Raw genomic sequence first — 21,452 nt, 5'->3', positions numbered from 1 at the left:
GGGCGCCTGGGTGGCGCAGTCGGTTAAGCATCCGACTTCAGCTCAGGTCACGATCTTGCGGTCCGTGAGTTCGAGCCCCGCGTCGGGCTCTGGGCTGATGGCTCAGAGCCTGGAGCCTGTTTCCGATTCTGTGTCTCCCTCTCTCTCTGCCCCTCCCCCGTTCATGCTCTGTCTCTGTCTCAAAAATAAAAACATTAAAAAAAAAAAAACTCTTCTATTTATATGTAAGTGATGAATCACTAAATTCTACTCCTGAAACCATTATTACACTATGTTAACTAACTTGGTTTTAAATAAGATTAAAAAACAAAACAAAACACCCCTTCTACTAGTAATATTTCTGGCAACAACAAGACTGGTACAGAACACACGGGAGAGGCTGGGGCAGCAGGTTTCAAAAACTCACTTTATTCCAATGTGAAATGAAGACGTGATGGTTTAAAAACAAGAAAAAGTTCTTGATCAGCGGTGGGGAGGCTTCGCTTGCCAGCTCACACCCACTGCCTTTGAAACAAGGTATCTGGACAGACCATACCCATCCGCAGCTCCCCACAAAGCCCCCGGGGCAGAGGCCCAAGCCCTGACCGGCTCCCTCAAGCTCACCAGGGCGGCGACCCCCCCACCCCACCCCACCCCATCAGGGCTCTAACAGCAGGCACAGGGAAGCGGCGCAGGAGGGCGGGAGAGGGAGCAGCTGGGGCTCGTGGGAGCCACTACCTTCCACGGTGGTCCCCCCACCCCCCGCCCCAGAGCTACTCTCTGTAGGAGGTGCTTGTGTGACAAGGACCAGGTAGGGAGCTGGGCTCCACAAACAAGTGGCAATCACTCCTGTATCTAGTAAATTCCCCTCAGGATCCATGATTCAGCCCCGGCTGCCCCAGCCCCTCACCTGCCCCGGCCCTACTGTGCGTCAGGCAGCTCCGGTTAAAATGGGGAGAAGGATACATTCAGACTGTAGCCCCTAAAGTTGTCTCCTGCTGAGGGGCAGGAAGTGGGGAGGCATTGCCTCCCGCTGGGGCCCAAGGGCAGACAGGCCAGGGCCAGGAACAGGGTGTCTAGGGAGCCACCACTGCCCGCCCTTTCCCCCTTCCCCCCCCAGCCTGGCAAGGCAAGGCCCAGTCACAACGGGTAAAGCCCCTGCAGCTCTTGCCTCACCACAAAGCTAAAGTGCACCCCCAACCCTCCAGCCCTGCCACAGAGCTCGGACTCCCCCTCCCAGGACACAGGAAAGCTCCCCTCTTTTTGGCTTCAAACCTGGACTCTAAGCCAGGCTGGGCCCAGGGGCAGAGGCAGCAGAAGCAGCAGCCATAATGTCAAACATTCAAATGACCTGAGAAATCTCATCTTCACGTCATCCACTCAGAACCGACACGGGGCTATGTACAAGTTAGGAAGGACGGATCGAGACACTCACGGGCACGGACTCGCTCGCACACACCTGCTTGTGGATGGGGGGGCTGGAGGGGGCACCTGCCCCCCCCGACTGGGAGCCGATGCCCACACACTTCATTTGCGTGTCTTCAATTAGGCCTCTGCATCGTATATTCATTGAACCAGTGCAAAAACATCTTTGGGGGGGGGGGGGGGCAGGCAGGCCAGGCCAGGGTCCCAGGAGGATGCTGGGGTGGGGTTGGGGTTGGAAACATGGCAGAAGAGGGACTGGTTCCCTCTCCTGATCTGTAGGGCACGCCCCCCCTTCTCCTGGAGTCTGGATCACCGGGTAACGGGGCAGCTGGCTGACTGTCCGTCTGTCTCTCCCTTCCTACCCCTGCAAGCCCGGGGAAGAAGGGTCCTTGGCGGCCTGGGGCTGGGAGGCTGAATCCTCTGGGACCCCCGCTGGCTCAGGCTCGGTGGCCATGGGCTCCTCAGCCTTATCCCTGTTTTTGCCGGCCTCCTGGAGCTGGTGCCGCCGTGCCACCTCGGCTTTCAGGTTCTCCAAGTCTTTTTGGCTGAGTAGAAGGACAGGGATGAAGGGCAGGTGTCAGAGCAAGCCTGGGCCCTCTCACCTTACTGGCCTTGGTTAAAATTGAACCTGGGGCAAGATCAGGCTCCGCTCTTTGCAGTGGGGGGAGAGACGTGTGGAACAAGCGCTCCACTCCGCAAAAAGCAAAAAGGCCCCTAAGCGCGAAGACAGTAAGAACATGGTGCACTCGACACAGCCTTCAGTTAAGGCCCGGCTCCTGCTCAACCTTTACCCTCACTTCCGATCCACAGCACCACGTGGTCTGTCCCACAGCAGATCACACACGGAAGGTGGCAGTGGGGCGGGGGCCACACACGCGGCAGGTACGCTGTCAGCACCCCAGTCCCTGGCTGACCGAACCCACGTCCTCCGCCGGTGGAAGGGCAGCAGGACCGAGAAGCCCACGAAGGCAGCGCTGTTCTAAGAGCCACAGCAGGACCCTCAGGGTCCAGGTGTGAGACACATCCCCACACGGAGGCAGCGGGAAACCAGAGAAAGAACAAAGCTGCTCTTACGTACTGACAAGGAAAAGGCTGCTAAGGGACAGTAAGTGCAGAAAGATACGGCCACGTGGGCGGTCTGCTACAATTTTTGTGCAAATAAAAAAAGGGAAAAGATTACAGACATGTGCTTGCTCAACTACATGGCTATTTCCTGAAAAGATTCACCGGGAACTTCTTACCACTGGCTGTACTTCTCAGTTCTGAGCCACAACAACCAATTACAGATTTTAAAAAGAAAAACCGAAAGCCCGCTTCCACGTGGGAGTTGAGTGCAAGCGGAGCGGGGGCCTCACCTGAGAGGAATGAAGAGGATGCCGTTGATGACATTGAGCTGTTCCAAGACACTGGCCATGCTGGGGGCTGTGAACTGAGGGGCGGCGCCAATGAGCCGGTGAGCGCCCAGGGAAGCCGGAGGGTGGGGGGTAGGGCGGGTGCACATGCAGTTGGGGGGGGGGGGGCAGCATACCTTGAGGGGCGGGATGTTGGCGCTGGAGCCGCTGCGGTAGATCTCGTTCATGGTGCGCTGCAGGGCCACGGCCTGCTGGGTCAGGCACTTGAGGTACTCGGAGCTCTCCTTGGTCTTCTCGTGGTCCTCGCCCAGCTACGGGGTAGGTGGCACAGGCAGGAAGGGGTCAGCGAAGCCACGGCCCAAGGGCCCGGCGCCGCCCCCTCAGCCCCTGCCGTGGCCCACCTGGGTCTTGTAGATGGTGTAGCCCTCCTTCTCGTGCTGCAGGGCTGACCGGAACTCGGCTTTGCTCTCGTAGACCCGGGCGACAAGGTGGTGGCTGCAAGGAGGCGTGCAGGGCGCAGAAGGGACATGAGTGGGCCTGGCACAGGGGCTCGGACTACTCTGGAATCCACCCAAGGGCAACAAAGAAGCCCGGGACTCGGAGAAGAGACGCAAGTTGACAGAAAATCCCTCAGGAGTCAGATGGAAGACAGGCTGCCGGATCCCATGTCCACCCTCAATCGAAGTGCCTTCCGGGACCGTGTCCCTGCGGCCCTGGGTGCCCCATGCCCTTAACCCAGCATGGGCTCTCACCTGAGGGCCACCTTGAGGGACTTGGGCCCGTGGTACTTGGTGCTGACAGCCAGCGCATTCTCCAGGAAGCGCAGCGACAGGTCATATTCCATCACTCCGTGCAGCACCAGCCCGATGTTGTTCTGGGGGCGGTCGGGAGGGCCCCGGTCAGTGCCGCTTCGCTAGGCTGAGGGCTAGCCCCGCTGCCCCTCCCCAGCACTCACGTCCAGCAGCGCCATCTCGGGGTGGTCCTCCCCGAACACCAGCAGTGTGAGGTAGCGGGCGCGGTACAGCAGGCTCAGGGCCGTGGACAGCTGGCTGCTGGCGAAGCAGTACAGGGCCAGGTGCATCTGCAGGGGCAGCGGAGTCAGGAGAGGGTCCTGGGTCCCAGCGCAACCCCCCACCCACGCCCCCAACTGCTCACATATTCCTGGATGGTATTGGGGTGCTCGATGCCCATCACTCGCTCGCTCATCAGCACAGCCTTCTGCTGGTTACTCAGGGCCTGGGAGAGGTGGGGAATTGTCATCCCAGCGCGGGTACCGCCCCACATCAAGTCTGCCCGGCCCCCAAGCAGCCCTCGAGCAGCGCAGCCTCCTCAGCAGAGAAGTGGTCACAACTCAGCTGCTGTGAGCATGGAAGGCCAGGCCCCACTCCGAGGCATTTTTAAATAGCTCGCCTTGAGTCTCTCGCCCCAACAAAATCTATGCTTAGGTATAAATCTAAAACAGTAATAATAAAAAAAAAGGCACACATAAATGAAAGAGTCTACGGTTGAAGGACAAGCGGAGGCCTACAGTGCACCCGCCCCATGACAAGGCAGGTGGTCGCCAGCAGGCCAAGGAATGCTTAGCGACGTTCCCGACAGCTTCCCCGTGGCTCTTACAAGGCACCTGGCACCGTGAGCCTCAGACTATCGTTCCCAGCGTCCCCAGGAAGCACTCCGTCTGCGAGCGAGGCAGCTCTCCCAGGCAGGACAAGCAACTCCCCAGGGTCTCCCTGGTCTCTGCCTGATCCTCCCAGGGGACCCCCTGAGGAGAACGGCGTCCTTGAGCCCCACCGTTGGGGCTCAGGTCCCCAGGCCTGGGCTCCCACCTCCTGCGGCACGGAGTGAGAACATGGCCCCAGCTCCCTCACTTGCCATCCCCCAGCGCCAGGCCGGGCCCCACGGCCTCTGTGGACACAGCCCGGAGGGTGCTCAAGGCCCACCTCGGCGTAGTCACCCATAATGTAGTGGAGACGAGCAAGGAGGCGCAAGCAGGCACAGATCTCCACGTGCATGGCTCCGTACACGTTGTTAAACAGGTTCAGGGCCTCATTGATGAGCTCACAGCCCTCCTTCAGGAAGCCTGCAGGGCACCCCCAAGGGCGGCAAGGTCAGGGCCGGGCCAGGGGACCCCCACCCCCCAGCCACACCTGGCCACGCACCCTGCTGTACTTTGGCCTGCCCACTCTGGAAGAAGTGGAAGGCATCCGAGGCCTTCGGGTTGACATGCTTGACCACGGGGAAGATATTGAGCACATCCTCCTCGGTGAAGGCGGGTTTGTGGCGGCTGTCAAAGCTGTACTCCTTCAGCAGGATCTGGGGGACACAGCCCAAAGCCCGAAGGTGGCCTCAACCCTGGGCTCAAACGGCCAGCACCTCCCGACTGAGCACCCCACGTCGAGAGAAGGCCACTTCCCCCCACGCTCCTGCCGACCCTGCGGGAGCTAGGAGGGACCCCCTGAATCATCCACACCTGGATTCCGGTTTTCAGGGAGATTTCCCGCAGCAGCGTTATCTTCTGCAGCCCATAGGTCTCCACAGCCTGGTCCACGGTCTCGCTGTGGGGGGAGGTGGCAGGTGGGCCTGGGCGGCCCAGCCCCCGTCTCTGCCCCCTGAGTCAACGGCTGCCTCCCCACCAAAGGACCAAGCCCAAGTACCAGCTCCCATCCCCTCATCACCCCGGCAAGCAGCCCTCCACTGCTCCCTCCCTCCAGTCCCAGCCCCCACCCTGCAACCGCTGCCCCCGCGCCGCGGCCGCGGAGAGCCCAACACCCCATGCTGCCACGCACCACTCGAGGCTGAAGCCAAAGTAGTTCTTGGCCTCCTGGCAGATGTTCTTCCAGAGCTCCTGGGGGGTCATGACAGCCCAGGCCGTGTTATCTGCTGCCCCCGGGGGGCGGTTTCTCCTCCTCCTGTTCCTCTTCTTAGAGATCAGCTCGTCGGCGGGCAAGTGGGCCACAGGGTTGGGGTAGGAGCTCAGGAAGCAGTTCAGAAAGTGGCTGATGGCAGCCGAGAGGCCCGAGAGCTCCACTCCCTGCGAGGAGGTTCGACTCAAGTCACAAGGGCCCTCAGGCCCCAGCCCAGGGCTCTTGCCCATCCCACCCGCCACCCCCCACCCCCAGGCTGTGGTGGGAACAGCAATACCTGTAAGTAGGTCTTGAAGATGTGCTTGGCAGAACGGGTGATGAGCTCTCCAATGCCAATTTTCTGCAAGGGTTCAAGAAGGGAGTCTTGGTTGGGCCCCAGGCCTCCATCCAGCCCCAATGCCTCACGGCCTGGCCGCCCCGAGCATCACTCACATAGATGTGGTCCAGCTGTTCTCGGGCCGGGCTCCGGAGCACCAGGTCCAGCACCTTGCCCAGGTAGCGCATGTTGATGCCACGCTGGCGCATCACCTCAGCCAGCGTGGCCCCATCCATGGGCAGCACCGCATGGTCTATGCAGTCCTTCACCTGCGGGCTGCAGCAGGTCAGGGCCCCCAGCCTGGGCCCTCTGCCTCCTCCCACCCTGGGTCTTCCGGGGGAGGGGAGTGGGGAGCTCATGCCATCCTGAGGCCCTGAGGGAAGGAGGGGACTAAGACCCCAGCTCCCAGTTGGGAAGAGGGAAAAAAACAAAGTGGCAGCCAGGACGTGAGAACGTGCCCCCCCCCAACCCCCCCAGCCTTCTGCACAAGCGACAGGAAAATGGGATGGCAGTCACAAGGAAGCAGGTGCTTCCCAGCAGGGGAGCAGAGGTGAGGGAGCCCCACTGGCAGAGCCCAACAGGCAGCACAGGTTCTCCCCGGACCACGCAGGATAGGGCAGAGGCAGCCACTTGGGGGGTCACAGCTGTCAAGCCTCAGAGAGAACAGGCTGGGGGCCAGGGCAGCTGGCACAGAACACTGGGCTCATAGATCCGAGACCGGTGTGCCACCCGACTGTGGGGCTACCTCAGTAGGGAGCAGGGGCTCCATCATCCAAGAAGCCTATGTACTAAGCTTACAAGGGTGAGGACAGGACCCTCCCCCAACCTTTTTTTCCAGATGCCCCAGTGCCCCCTCTGTCAGCTGTCTCATCACACAGGGACTCGGAGGACCAGACCCCCAGCTGCCGGCCCCTGTGGCAGGCCCAGCGAAGCAGAGCCTGCGCCCGAGGCCTCCCTTGGCCTCTCTGGGTCAGCAGCCCCATCTGTATGTACGAGGGTGACAAGCACTCTGCCCCGCCTGCCTCACAGATCAGCAGGTCTAAGGGAGTTACTCCTGCGAAGGTTCCACAAGCTTCCAGAATCAGATGGATGAAGCACCAGGCCCTTTAACAGCATGCCCTGTGCAGCCCCCCACCCTTGTGGCCCCTCCCTCACCAAGCCGGGGATCTGGCAGGACAGCAGGAAGGCGGCGGCGTCTTTCAGCAGCTGCTTCTGGTCCCGAACTTCCTCCTGGCAGGACTCGGGGAAACGAACCCCTGTGGGAGGGACAGCAGAGGCCTGAGCCAGGCAGAAGGGATGCAGGGGTGGCAAGATAAAGGCCAGCACCCGCCAGACCAAGGGCCCCAAGATGACCCCCACGGTATCCTGCCCGTCCTAATGTAACACTTGCCTGGTGAGAAGATGTCAGGGTTGAAGCGGACGTCAAAGGCTGTGCAGCTGATGGAGCCGACTGCCTTGCACGCGTTGCGGATCACCTCTCGGCTCCGAGGGTCTGCTGCGGAGACACGGCCGGCTCGGAGGTAGCCCCGCCCCACCATCAGAGGGGGAGGCTGTGCTACCCCAGGCCTCCCCCGGCTCCGCGCAGACATCTGCCGGCCTCTCTCAGGGCTGGGGCAAGCCACCGCTGGCAGGCGCCAGCTGCCGGGACAGAACCGGGGCTCCCCGCTCCCCCCATGCACAGCAGCCCCACCTGTCCCGTCGTCTGAGGCGATGGTCTCCGCCAGCTCCTTCACCTTGGCGAGGCCGCTAGCACTGCCGCCTTCCTCCTCACTTCCTGCCTCGGGCCCCGGAGGGTCTTCAGGCTTAGGTTCCGAGGAGGGGGGGTCACCATTTTCCAGTGAGGTGGGGTTCTCCATCTTGCTGGCTTTCTGCTGCATCAACTGCAGGGCAGCCAGCTTCATGAAGAGGAGGTACCTAGAGCGCAGCAGACGGGGCAGAGCACCAGATGGGAAGACGGTATGCGGGAGCCTCGCCGGCCTGGCAGCCTCCCACTGGCTGCGGGGACCAGGGGCAGGCCCCAGACCCCTGGTCTGTGTCAGCACGCAGACACCTCCCACCCCAGCAACTCCATCAGGCAGTAGCAGGTCACAGCCACACCCGGGATCTTCCCCACAGAAGGAAGACATCTGGAGTGTTAGCAAAGGAGTGGCCAGGGGCTCCATGCAGGCCAAGCTCAAAACAGACAGATCCCCCCTGGCATTGTGAGGAGACTGATCGTGGTGAGGGGCATTCGATGTGGCAGACTCCTAAGCACCAAATGCCAGCAGCGGTGACACCGCCTGGCGCTGGAACATTAAAAACGCGTTAGTGGATTGCCATATGCTCCTCAGAGGAAGAGTGCTGCTTCGGCCGAGAGCCACTGGGCTAGCTGACTGCTAATTTTCCACCCACATAAAGCTCCTGATGTCCATGTTGCGGAGTGTGAGGTCACAGTGTGCGGTGCTGGGACTGTAATGACTGGGGCCAAAGCTGGCTCTTCTTCACCTTTTTTTTTTTTTTTTTTTTAATATTTATTTTTGACAGAGAGACAGAGTGTGAGTGGGGGAGGGGCAGAGAGAGAGGGAGACACAGAATCCGAAGCAGGCTCCAGGATCCGAGCTGTCCGCACAGAGCCCCACACGGGGCTCGAACTCACAAACCGCGAGATCACGACCTGAGCTGAAGTCAGTTGCTTAACTGACTGAGCCACCCAGGTGCCCCTCTTCTTCACCTTCCAAAGCGTCTCCCGTCAAGGACCAGACCCCAGAACTGTCTACTGGTTGGGTGCCCTCAAAAGCCTGGCCCCTCACCTGTGCTCCACAAAGGCGTCCACCAGCTCCTGGCGCAGGCAACAGAGCTTGTGCCGGTGTGCCCGGGGGAAGCCGGCGCGGGTGCACTCCTCGGGCAGCGTCTCGCCGGGCACGGGCAGGAAGTTGAGGTCAGGGGGGAAGGTGCGCAGCAGGTCGAGGATGTAGTGGCGCCCGTCATTGCCGATGATGCCCTTGCACTCCACGGAGGAACAGAGCTCCACCTCCTCGCCGCGGTCGTTGAGCACCCGGTGCCTCAGGATCTTGAGCGGCCGACTAGTACGTTCCAGCAGCTCCAGGTATCGAGGGTGCGACATCACCGTCTTGCCAAAGTCAATGGAGCCGTAGATGACACTCTGCTCCTGGTCCCGCTCCAGGATGCCAGGGATGATGGACTGGGCTGTGACGCGGTAGCCACGGTAATCCACCACCACTGTCCCCAGCGTGTACAGCCCCTCCACGTCCACGGCGTTGTATGTGCGCACACCATTCAGGTCATTGGTGGGCGCCACGTAGGCCGCCACATCCCCACCGAAGTCCTTGTAGTGGTCACGAACATCAAAGCCCAGGCTAAAGAAGATGTTATTCCAGATGAACATCTGCATCTTGGTCTCCTCGCTGGGGTTGATGGCCATCACGTTGCCATCGATGACCGCCATGGCGCCCCGTGTGGCTGCAGCCGTGAAGTCGCTGTGCACCTGAGGGGCCGAGGTAGGGAGGGTGAGAAAGGCGCCATCCCTGAGAGCCACAGGTTTGGGCCCACCTGGCCAAGCTCACCCAGACAGCAGAGGCAAGTGGACGGCCCCGAGGGCCTGGGGGCTCTAACCTTAGCTTCCTCACACTTGGAAAAGCACAAGAAACCCATTTTTTGAAAAAAATTTAACACTGATGTTCAGAGACAGCAGAGCTTAGTGATTAACAAAGAGAAGGGCTGGACTAGGTCTTCGATCCACCAATTATGTACCAGGTGAAGTTGGCCAGGTCACCTCTCAGACCTGTTTTCTCTGTCTATAAAACAGCGACGACAAAAGTTATCGACCTTTACAAGGTGTCTGACAGATATGCCGATCACACACGACACGGCCCCTGGCAAAGTTCGTACTCAAACCACTTAGATCTTATTTTTACCATTACCATCTCTAGGCAGTAAGATTATTGGAGATTAAAAACGGCTTTTCTGAAAGCTTCTTTTTCCCTCATCTCTCTAGGTAACATCACGTGTGTGTCCAGGCGAGGTCCTGAAGGCAGACAGTGGCGGGTGGGAGGCTGGAAGAACCCTGTCACACAGCCCACAGGGAAGGAGGTCCCCCTGACCCCACCCAGCCCATGGACTCCCAAGTGTCACAGAGGCCAAAAATCAGAACTGGGGTAGCCTGCTCTGCCGGAGGCGAGAAGTTAGCCAACGCCCTGCAAGGCACCCTGTCTGGACATCTCGGCAGGCAACAAACAGGCCTGAGGCTGCCAGTCAGGCACGAGAGCCGTAGGCACCTTGAATATAGCTCTTTCTCGAAGGAGCCGCTCAGGCAGGTTCTTGCGGGGCAGTTCCCTTGTCGTCTGCAGCTCCTCGTTCCAGTCCCGGGTCTGCAAAGGGACGGAGATGCCGGCTCAGCCCCAGCCCCAAGACCCACTGTGGGCGCCCCTTCCTCCACCTCCCCGTGGACAGCCTCACAGGCTCCCAAGTGGACGAGACAGACAAGTAGATGGAGCCTCCAGGGAGGCACACAGAACCCAGCCTGGCCCCCAGCAGGGGAGAGGAGAGAAGAGCCCGGGGCAGGCAGGGCCAGGCTGCAGGCACCTGTCCAGGGATGTGCTCCTCATAGCCCAGCCTGGAGGTGTAGGCGTCCTCCGCACGCACGCAGTCCATAGCGTGCTCTGCCTGGGGCGCTGTCCAGCTGTACACCTGGAACGGGGTGGCAATCCTCTCGAATGGGTGGCGCTGGACCCTGTGGCAGGGAGAGGGGGAGATAGGAAAGCCTGCCAAGCTCAGAGCCCTGTCGTAGCCTCCTTCTCTGAAGCCCCCACCAGCTCTTGTGTCTTTGTGCCGAGACCCCCCCACCGGAAAGTCTAACAGAAGCAAATGGGCACCTCTCCTAGGGCTGCCATCTTGGGGCCCGGCTAACAGCTCCCTGAAGAGAGGCTCTGGGGTGCTGGGGGCTGAGGGCATGGCTTCTTGGGGCAGAAGTGATGGAGCTCACGCTGGTAGCCTCACCCCACCCCGTCATGGGATGTGAGGCAAGGGGCAGAGACGGAGCAAAGACACCACCTTTTCTTCTGCAGCACGGCAAAGTTTTTTTTGAAGGTTGGGCTGATCTGGTTGAGCAGCTCCACTAGGGAATGGCTGAGGAAGCGGGGGCTGGCAGGCTTGGGATTGAAGTGATAGGCCGTGGACCTGTGGGAAGAGGGTGATTGCTGCGCAGGGCACCCTGGGTGGCTGCCCAAACACCCGGAACAGGCTTGAACAGGGACTCACTGGTTCAGGTAAAAGCCCCGAGTGGATGCCGTGATGCTGACTTGCCGGTCCTCGGCTGTGATCACAAACAGGTACATGAGGTCCCCATGCATCTTGCGGTTCCCAGGGGGTGGGTTCCAGCCACTCATGGTAAGAACTTTCAGGCACTGCAGGGGCTGCAAGCATGGCCAAGAATGAGTAGGCCAGGCCTCCAGGTAGGTGGCTCCCGCCCAGCCAGAGACCTGCTGCTCCCTGGCTCTGCTCTGGAGTCCTACCTTCCAGTCACGGTTCTGGGGCTGCAGGGGACACAACGGCCGTTCTCGGCTCCCTGGAAGGATGTACTCAGGTGGTGTGCAGTCAATGGGGTCCATCTCCAAGCCCTTCTTCCGCTTCCCGCTGTCTAAGGGACCCGAGGCTGGTGGTCAGCACAGGGCCACGCAGGGGCCAACTATCTCCTCACCTAAAATGGCCCCAGTCTGGATGCCTCCAGCCCTGCCCCCTCCTGCTAGGAAGGCCCGGCCCATGGCCCCTTCACCAGCCCCTGGCCAATCTGCTCTAAGATCCTCTGCCCAACCCCCAGTCCCAATGCCTCCTGCACCTCCCAGGTCGCCATCGGTAAAGACGCTCAGGAAGGACAAGGAGTTGCAATCAACCCCGTTGAAGGCATCAGATGGGTCCAGGCTCTTGAGCAGGTCTCGGACATGGCGCACGTGGATGCGGGCCTCACGTACCGTGTATGGCTCTGTTGGGAGGATGAGAGGCAGGCCTTGCTCGCTGCTGCAACAACCCACCCAGTACAGAGAAGTCTGCCATGGTGCTTCCACGATAGTCTTGATTTTCAAATTTTAGGCCTCCACTTACAAATTCCATTATAAGCACATTAAGCTGGAGTTCTGGATTCAACACACACACACACACACACACACACACACACACACACACACACCTGCTTGCTAACAGGCAGAGATCCTTGTCTGCAAAGAACCTTCTGTCAAAGGGCACAAGAAATGCCTCTGGAAGCACACCCAGGCCTCAGGGAGCTCACCGAAAGGTCCCTGCTCTCATTCACAAGTGTCACAGGCACGCAGGCCCAAGGAACTGCTGGGCCCTGCACTGCGGCCTCAGACCTATTCTTCCAGGGCAGCCCTTGCACAGGGGTGGCCCGAGGACTTACCAGGACCCATAACTACAACACTGCCCCCCAGTATATACTTTGTGAATTTTAATGGAGACTCTTTTGGGGGAGAAGAGAGGGTTCCTCATCAAGTTTGGGCACAGCTGGGTTCCATCTTTCCATATGTGTTTGCAACAACTTCACACACTGCCCAGAACCCCTGAGCTACTTCTCCCCTGGGGACCCAAGTTCATGGGAGCTTTTATAACCAACCAGTCTCACCACACCAGCTGCTCACTCCACACTGGGCCTGACTTGTCTACTTGGGAGCCGTGAAACTTTAGTTTCCTTATGAGATTTAACTTTTCTGTCTATAGAATTTGACTAGGCTGATTACAAGCCCTTGGTTGGTACCATTTTAAAAAAAAAAAAATCATGACTCTGATATTTAACCGATAATGTGGGAGGGCACATGTGTGAAGGCCTGAGGAACAGACCTGGGCTCCAATCCTGCCTCCACAAGGTCCACCCTGTTCTGAGCCTCCACGCACTCATCTGTGACACAGAGATAGCAGTGGGGGTGGGTGGAGTGCCACCTGGCCCCACCTCTGTGCGCCCTCCCTTGGCAGGCTGCCCAACTTCAGACAAACCTTCCACCACGCGTAGCACCGAGCCCTCCTGCAGCCCCTCGACACTGCGCAGCTCTGAGAAGTGGTCCAGCATGTTGCCATCCAGGTGCAGCGAGAAGCAGGTGCGGTGACACGTGTCTTCACGGTCCATGAGTACCTGGTGGATCTCCTGTACCATCTCCTGGGGGGACACCTACCAGGCAAAAGGCCCCAGCCACCCTGGTGAGGACATACCGCTTTCCCTACAGTATGAGGCTAGGACAAGTGATGACCAGGCATGCCTTTCCAGCCTTATCCTAACAGGCTCATGCTCTGGTCCCCAGCACCCTCCTCCACTTACCTGTAAAGAGAAGGGCTCAATCCCAGGTGCCAGGATCTTCACAGAAAAGCCTGTGTCCTGAATGACAATGACCTCCTGTCCAGTCGTCTCCTCTCCTGGCTCGGATTCATCCAGACCATTTTCCCTGGGCGGCTCAGGAGCCCTTTCTTCCCTTTTTAGGCTCTCTGGACAGTCTCCATTCAGTAGCATGACTGATGGCAGCGCTGCGGGTAACAAGAAAGGAGCTGAGTCAAGTGGGGCCGTCGGCCTCATCCACCTGGGTGGACGCGGCCCCTAGAGAATGGCATCCGCATTTCCTCCCAAGACTCAGTCAGCCCCACCCCGGACTCCACAGTCCCATTCACACTGGGCACACAACTCTCCCTCAACCCTGGCCACCTGTAGGACGCTGCCTTCTCCCTTCCACATGCTGGGCCCTCCCTTGCCATCTGCTCCTCAGTCCTCCAGTCTGGCTTCCATCTGAGCACACCCACCCAAATCAGTCTCCCTAAAGCCACCCCAAGGGCCAAACCCAACTGTCTTCTCTGGCCTTGAGGTGTCGGACTTCTCAGCGACACCCACCATGGCTCACTCTCTCCTCCCCTTCCCTGGTAGCCACTGTTCGCATGTTCTTTGCTCTCCAGCTCCATCCCCTTCCGGTAGCCCAGGCCGTGGGCATCCCGGGGCCCCAGCCTCTCCTCATCCCACCTGATCTCCCAGGACTTCAAATGCCCTCCATCATGCAGCTAACCTGGCCAATCCAGGCCTCGCTCAAGCTTTTCAACATGTGGCCATCCCTTAGGCATCACCAAAGACTCATCCTGTTGACATGGAATTCACCTTCCTCCACAAGCTGGCCTCTGCTTGGTGAAAGCCCCTCCACCCCCAGTCACCCAACCTAATCTCCAAGCAGGCCATGGAACCCAGCCTCTGCAGCCACGGCCCCAATACAGGCCACTATCCCCTATTTCAAGTCACCACTCAGAACCCACTGCTAACCAGATCCAAGCTTCTTAGGCCAAAGCTCTCAGGCAGCCTGAGGTACATCTCAACTCTTGCCGCTCTCCTTGTCAAGGTCTGAGATACACCAAACTACCAGGAAGCCTGACATGCAGGCTACACATCTTCCCTCCCACCTCTGTGCTTTTGTGTAGTTTACACTGCCCTCAGTATACCACTCCATCGGGCAAACTCCTACTCATCTATCAAGGCCCAGGTGAAATAAACCCCCTTCTCTAAAGCCTGCCCAAATGATCCCTGACAACAGGATTACTGCCTCCTCACTGCTCCAGAGACATGGTGACACCTCCCAGAACACTGTTCTATGACATTCTGGGGGACTCTTCATACTCGCAGCTCTATCTTCCTTCCATCTTTCCTGCACTCAACAAAAAGGCACTGAATTAATGAATTAATTACCGCAAATGTGGAGTTAAGTCCAGTATTTGTGAACAACACCCAATTCACAAGCTGTGGGGAAGAGAAGAAAGCAGGGAACAAAACCTTCCCTTTCTGCCCAGACACTAAAGGGAATAAAGGAGAGCTCCCTCCCTGCCCTGGGGAGCAAGGACCTCCTCACAAACACTCCGGCAAAACACAAGCCTGCCTGGATACCCATTTGGCCCTGGGGCCTTTCCACGAGGGTCTGCCTGGAAACCAAACAGGCCCCTTGCTTGTCTGAGAGCCCCAGACAGGTCAGCTCACCCAGCTCTGCTCCCACCTCTTCTGCCCTACTGTTAGGAGGTGCCTTCTCCCCAGACCTATGTGGGCCCTACCCAGACCCACCATAAACGTGGAGCCAGGGGCCTCAGGAAAGGAGATAAGCCCAGCACAGAAGGGCACACCACGGGGACGTGCAGAGAAGCCACTCCCTCTTCCCCGTGTCCCCTCAGCTTAGTGATAAACAGGACCGCCAGGAGCTGAGATATAGCTCCCTCCTCCTCTCCCCAAATAAGGATGTCTGAGGCCCAGGAAAGTTCAGAGGCTTGTCCAAGGTCAACAGTGGACCCCAGATCCCCCGTCAAGAGCCCACACCACCATGCCAACACACTGCCCTCAATCATGGCCACTGTGGATTTTCAAGGCCTGTTATCGCCCCCGTCCCTGTCCACAGCACACCCCTCCAGACCGGAAGGAAAATTCTGGAAAACCACAAGGACACACAAGGACCTCTCTCTAGTGAGCCCGCAGCCCCAGGCAGTGCTACCCCAAGCCCCTAAAGGAAGCGGCCACCCCAAAGGGAGAATCAGGCTAACTCTATGACAAACAAGCAGGAGGGTGGGGAGAAGGGCGGTGCTTGGTCAGCTTCCAAAAGGCAGCAAGAGGAATGGCAGATATGAGGCACTTCCCCTAACTGGGTCCTTGAGAAAGACATTGCTGTGGGAAAGCTCCTGGAACAGGAGCAAATGCAAGAAGGGCTCCCCCCAGCACGGTACAGCAGTTTTGAGGTCTAAGACCCCAGAAGCGAGAAGTCAGATACCCGGCCCCAGACAGGCAGCCTGCACTCCGAGTCTGGGCTAAGAGGGATGGGAAAGGGGGACAGGGAAGAAAGGCAAAGGTGGCCACAGCTCCCACCCCTCTCGCCTTGGACCAGGAGCCTGCCTGCCCAGAAGGTACCTCAGCACCAGGTTACGTCCCAGGGGTACCCAATCCCCTATCAGATTTCAAAGGACCATGGCTGGTTCCCAGTAGCCTCCATTCCCCTCCTCCTTCCTCTGAGAAACCCTGAAGGTCTCCCTACCACTGGATTAAGGCCAAGTGATACCCCCACAACAGGCTGACCACCTGGCTTGCTGCCCCCCACAGCCCACCTGGTGCAGTTGGAGGCTGCTCTCTCCTGGGCTCTGGAGTCTCGGGACCACCATGGCAGCGAGGCAGCCAGCTCTCCAGCTCAGGCTCGGCACTGCCTGAGTCCCCTGTTCTGGCCTCTACCACTATCCTCGCCCCCATGCAGCTGGTCAGCCCAGGGCTGGAGCTCTGGCTGGCTTCGGGTTTCAGTGGGGCCAGGCCTGCTGGGGCAGCCCTGGGAAGGGCACACTCCCCCTGCCTCGCATCCTGCTCAAGGTCGGCCAGAAGGACGGCTGTGGGCCAGGAGGCCCCAGTGGCTCCAGGACCCCAGGTGGAGCTGCTACCAGTGCTCAGGCCTATTTCGTTGTACCCACCAAAAAGGGGGTCACTGCTAGCGAAGCCATTAGGGGGGCAGGAGAACCCAGCCCAGCTTGGGGTACCTGGGCCTCTCAGGATTGAGGGCCCTGGGGACAGGCTGACAGGGGCAAGGCCCAGCAAAGGGGTCCTCTCCTCGGCCCCAACCCCAGTGGAGGTGGGCAGGACCGCTTCAGCCAGCTGCCGGCAACAGCTGGTGCAGACCCAGGCCCAGGCCATGAGGTGGCCACCCCGTCCACCAGTCACAGACTCTGAGCACCTTGCCTCCTGGGTCAAGTGGCTGGCTGACGCTTCTGGCTCATGCTGCCCCCTGCAGGTGACCTGGCCGCTCTCCTCTTTCTGACAGTCACAGGTTCTAGTGGGAGGGGGGATGGGCCCTCAATCTCCCAGAGGACAACTGCACCCGTGCCCCGGGCCTCCAGCTCCACCACGGAGCTGGCAGGCTCTGTCTTCCCTTCCCAGCAGCCCCTGCGCTGCCAGGAGAAAACCAAGTCTCTCCCTCAGGGAAAACAGAGCTGGCAGCAAGAGGCCGAAGGCTGTTCGGCTGTGGAGAAGGAACATGCCCAGCCTCGCCAGGGCGCCTTCCCAGGGCCTCTGACTTGTTGCCAGGGCCCAGCCAGCACTGCTCCGGCATCCATACTAACCAGAGTGGGGGCGGGGAGCCAGGCTCACTCCAGGCCCCCTCCCCTCCAGTCCAGTCCTGTCCCAGGCAGCCCTGATGGCCAGGCACACAGCAGGTCCTCAGCCTCTCCACAGGCCCCACAAAGGCCTACACACACTGGCCAGATGGTAAGAAGGGCCAGGCCCAGGCAGAGCCCCTCTCATCCTGCCCTCTTCCCAATCACATCCTAACCCTCTGGAAAAGGGGGTGGGGCAGAGCAGCCTGGCAATGACCTCCGAGTAGCAACAACAACCATTTCCATTCTGGTTCCCAGAAAGTCAGTGCTCACTCTAGGCCCATCCCACAGCAAGTCCCTCAATCAGCTCAACCAGCTCATCTCACTTGAGGAAACTTAGGCTCCAGAAGGCTAGGAAGCAAGCTGCCCCAAGACCCGGAGTCAACAGGCAGCCAAGCCAGGTCAAGAAAAGAGAGGTCTGTCACATGCCCAAACCCATGCCTCTGAGTGCCACTCCTTAAGGCTGCAGCACCCACTGGGTACACAGTACCCCTTCCTCCTCCAGGCCTCAGGGCTTAGTCCAGGAGGCAGATCGATCCCCAGCCACAGCACCCTTCCAACCCTCTACATCCCCCCCTCTCATATCCCAGGGGGCTGCCCTGAGGATCTGGGCCTTCGGGAAAGGACAAAAGGTGGTTCTCTGCAGAATGGGAAGGGGTGGCCCAAGTTGCACACTGCATATACACACCCCTAGTTCTCACTGACTGGGTCAGAATGTGGAGATAAAGTGTACCCCTGTCCTGGCCTGGGAGCAGAGACCCCATGAGCAGCAGAAAGGAGGAGTTAGAAAAGAAACTTAGGCCATCCCAGGTGGCCTCTGTGTCTTCCCCAGCCTGGCATGGCCTCACTCAGTAGAATGTGCCAGAGCCAGGCCCCGCCCCAGTCAAGGCCTTAGCAGGTGAGGCTCCAGCAGGAAGTAAGGCCCGGAAAGACACATCACCCCCTCCCAGGGAACAGGGCTTCAAAGGAAAGGGTAGGGGTTGGCAGGCAGCCTGCAGAAGACCCTGATGATATGGGCATCTGTCTCCTTCTCTCCCCCCAGGCCAGAGACATGTCTGCAAGGTCTGGAGACAGTTAAGTGATCCTCAAGCCAGTCTACTCAGACCTCCCCAAATCAAGAGCTTTAGGATTCTGTCAGGGAGCTCCCCTTAAGCCTTCAAGCTCCTCCCAGTCTGCCAGCCCCCTTCTCTGTCTGGGCCTCAACTCCAAGGAACCCTCCCCTAGGCAGAAGGAACTTGACACACCACTGTGAACTTGAAAAACCTGCCTGTTCTCTTAACCCCTAAAAGCAGCTTTATTCCCAAGAAGGTAACTGACCCTTGCCCCCCACCCCAAAAGGCCTTGATTACCTCCTCAAAGGGACTGGAGAGCCTTCCACAGCTGGGTCCTAAGGGTCAGAAGTCTGGATGGGAGCCTGCTGGGGGGTTGGGGGGGTGTCTCCATTTAAGGCCACCCTAACTTCTTTGAATAGATTCAGGCCGGCTGTAATTCAAATCCTAATTATCTATCCTAGCTTCCCAGAGACATAAGGAGCCAATGTCCCACCACTATCATGCTCCCAGTTTCCAGAAAATGAACAGCTGTGCCCTCCCCCTGACCCAGGTTGCCCCAGACAGAGCCTCTCAGCACATAGTGGAGATGGGGCTTTTTTACACAAGCCCTCGGAGAAATCCTCCGGCAGACTCTTCCCTCTTCAGTCCCCATGTTCTCAGCATATAATCCAAACCAACATGCCTGTCCCGGCTTCCTCTGGGATAGATCAGGGAAGCCTTGGCATGTCAACCATAAGCTAGAAATCCAAATGCTCCCCGAAGCTAAAGCACTGTGTGACCTTGGGCTAGTCACTTTATCTCTTCAGGTCTCTTTGCTAGTAGGGAAATCTGCCAGACCGGACCTCCGCTTATCTGGCCTGCCCCACTGATTCACAGCCACATCAGATCAAAGCCTGGCAGGTTGGAGTCATCAGCATCTGCTGTTCTGCCCAAACCCTGGCCTCATCTAAGCAATCAGCAAAGCTGCTACAGTACCTACCCCCAATACAAGGTAACTATGCTGTGACAGGGTCAGAGAGCCTACTTAATACTGGTCCCATCCTGACTCACTGAAGTTAGGAAGGGAGCTGAAGATGACAAGTCCTGCTGAGAAGAGTTGGGGGGAGTGGAAGACAGGGGTAGTTCTACATTCCCACCACCATCCAGGGGAGAGAAGGACCACAGCCCAGCCCCGAGGTCCTGAGGATGATTTGGAGATGACAACTGAGGCCCTGGGAAAGGGCTTCCAGCCTCAAGGCTGGAGTCTAAGACATGATGGAAGGAACAGAGGAAGCCCAGGAGAAATAGATGAAGCAGGACCCACCAGAGAAGAGCCGCAGCCACTCCCAAAGCCACCTCCACAGAGCCCCCGTGGGGGACAGCTGGGAGCTCCACTCCACACTAATGACCTTTGCCTTAAAAACAGCAATCCTGAGCTGATCCACTTTTCGCAATAAGGCGGGTTAATGATCAAGTTCTGGCACAAACACCTCCTCCTGCCAAGGAGTTTGGCTTTGACTCCACGCAAGCAGACCCTTAGGTCTGCAGATCCTGCCAACACCTAAGAGGGAAGACATCAGAGCCTGAAGACCTGGGGTTAAAGCATTGTTTCTGGGAATGAACTAGAGAAGCCCCCTCACAATACACACCCACCCCCGGCTCGCGCTCTTCCCACAGACCAAACCTGGGAAGTCCCAGGTTGAGCCTTACTCGCAGGGCTGCAGCCCTGTGTACAGAAAGGCTGTGTACTTCCAGGCTGGTACATTATGCTTGAGATCCTTACGCGAAGGGTGCCGGACGGAGCCAAGTGTCAGTGACCCCAGCCCCGAGGGTTCCCCATGCCCGCGCGCGGAGGGGGTGGGGCACCGATTCCACCGGTCTGCGGCGGCGGCGCACCCCGAAACCGCGTGTGCGCGCACGTGTCCCCCCTAACGCTGTCCTCCCCGGGACCCCACGTGCGAATCCCAGGCCGCAGCCGGGGGCGACAGTGAAGGTGACCTTCAGGGCGGGGGCGGCCCGGGGAGATGCAACCCGGCCCGGGGAGGAGGGAAAGCGGCGGTCCCCGTAAAGCCCGAACCCACCCGCCCGCTCTGTCCCGTCCAGCCTCCCCGCCCAGCTGTCCGCTGGCCCCGGCCCCGCTCACCGGCCGCGCCCGGCCGCCCCTTGCCACCGGCCTGCGAGCTGGGCTCCCGGGCGCCGTCGGCCGGGGCGGCGACCGGCAACTCGTCCGTTTTGATGACCATGGCGGCGGGAGCGGGCGTCCGGCTTGGCTGTCCGCGCCGCCCGCCGCGCCACTAACCCAAGTGCCCTGCGCGCCGCGGCCGCTGCGGGAAGGACGGAGTCACCGGCCCACGTGGTGCGCGTTGTAGCCTTTGACCCCACCGCCGCTCCCCTGCCCCGCCCCCGCGCCCGGCCCGGCCCACGGAAGCCCGCGAGGGACAAAACGCACCGCGCCTCATTGGCCGTCCACCAAGGCGGTGACTTTCCCGAACGCCTTAAAGGGAACGCACTGTGACTCAGGGTACTGAGAGGCTTCTGGCCCCCTTGAGAGGCGGGGCTGCGGAGAGACGTCCTTGCCGTTCTCAGCCTGTCCCGCGGGCGCCCTGACCTTGGGTAGTGACTCTTCTAGGACTGCCATTGCTCAGCGTCCCCTCCCCCAATGGCCCTCTGCTTCCTATTGCAAATCAGCCAAATGACCACGCGGTCTCTAATCTGCGGTGACCCACAGCGCCCTCCTCACCAAGCTTGAAAAAGGGTGGGGCTGGGGTGGGTCTAGCTTCCTGAAGAAGGGGTGCAGGGCAGCTAAAAGGTAAGCAGTGTCAGAAATGGAGCCGCCAAACTTTGCCCTGAGCTACACCGTGCTCCCCCCTACCAGCGGCCTCCGACACCTCCCACCAGATGAGTCCTTACTTGCAGGCTGGTACATTATACCCATTTCGCAGTGGAGGAAGCTGAGACCAAGGTCACACAGAGAGCAAGAAGTAGAGCTGGGTCAGGCTAAATCTACAGGCTAGACACTGTTTACAGTCTTTCATTAGTTTAGGTGTTGGGTTTTGGTGGAGACTGAGGAGTGAGGTCAGAGAATGCTACCCAGGTGACATTTTACCAGCTCTTGCCAGTGAGCTGACATTCTCCAGGTGGAGAGAGTGGGGACTTTCTTTCTTTCGTGCACAGGCCTGGAAAGTGTTTAAGGCATATTCCTGACATTTGCCAGGATCTGATGGGAATTGGGAAGCTGAAGCTGCCGAGGCCGGCTAGGGCGGGTCCTAGGGCCTCGTAAAAATTGCAGAGAAAAGTGGACTTTGTCCTGGAGTACAGGTGCTGGGGAGAGGAGCTAGTGAAAGTCTTT

The 21,452-nt window shown here is 59.3% G+C and overlaps 1 protein-coding gene across 4 annotated transcripts; it reads right to left on the bottom strand.

Annotated features, from left to right (window-relative positions):
* Positions 1-387: 387 nt before the first annotated feature.
* On the bottom strand, positions 388-20,460 carry CLUH (CLUH binding protein of NUMT mRNA). Of its 4 annotated transcripts, none has more exons than XM_086686324.1 (26): positions 20,247-20,460; positions 13,255-13,457; positions 12,936-13,107; positions 11,770-11,913; positions 11,447-11,571; positions 11,193-11,347; positions 10,986-11,111; positions 10,518-10,665; positions 10,211-10,303; positions 8,726-9,420; positions 7,627-7,850; positions 7,327-7,431; positions 7,092-7,192; positions 6,053-6,205; positions 5,898-5,960; positions 5,543-5,787; positions 5,227-5,311; positions 4,916-5,069; positions 4,697-4,836; positions 3,912-3,992; positions 3,712-3,837; positions 3,509-3,630; positions 3,158-3,251; positions 2,933-3,067; positions 2,760-2,833; positions 388-1,949 (listed from the first exon to the last, which is right to left on the bottom strand). In XM_086686324.1, exons 1-26 carry the CDS (start codon positions 20,344-20,346, stop codon positions 1,763-1,765), a joined length of 4,050 nt encoding a protein of 1,349 aa, XP_086542450.1. In that variant the 5' UTR covers positions 20,347-20,460; the 3' UTR covers positions 388-1,762. The 4 variants fall into 4 exon arrangements, with proteins under 4 accessions (XP_086542450.1, XP_086542451.1, XP_086542449.1 ...); XM_086686325.1 differs by having other exon boundaries at positions 7,327-7,428; XM_086686323.1 differs by lacking the exon at positions 20,247-20,460 and adding an exon at positions 16,044-16,786 and having other exon boundaries at positions 7,327-7,428.
* Positions 20,461-21,452: the final 992 nt, after the last annotated feature.

Source organism: Puma concolor, chromosome E1 (assembly GCF_028749965.1).
Source record: "Puma concolor isolate L17-30 chromosome E1, mPumCon1.1.hap2, whole genome shotgun sequence".
Lineage (NCBI taxonomy): Eukaryota > Metazoa > Chordata > Mammalia > Carnivora > Felidae > Puma > Puma concolor.
Note: the sequence above shows the minus strand (reverse complement) of the source record. Positions and strands in the feature narration are given on the sequence as shown.

What these genes read in the sequence shown, in the direction of transcription:
- CLUH (XM_086686322.1), bottom strand. Translation starts at nt 16,614, where the DNA reads ATGGCCTGGGCCTGGGTCTGCACCAGCTGTTGCCGGCAGCTGGCTGAA. An exon ending in CGGGGCTTTTACCTGAACCA is followed by an intron (nt 11,112 to 11,192) that starts GTGAGTCCCTGT and finishes CTCTTCCCACAG; the next exon opens with GTCCACGGCCTATCACTTCA. An exon ending in TTATGGGTGACTACGCCGAG is followed by an intron (nt 3,993 to 4,696) that starts GTGGGCCTTGAG and finishes CACCTCTCCCAG; the next exon opens with GCCCTGAGTAACCAGCAGAA.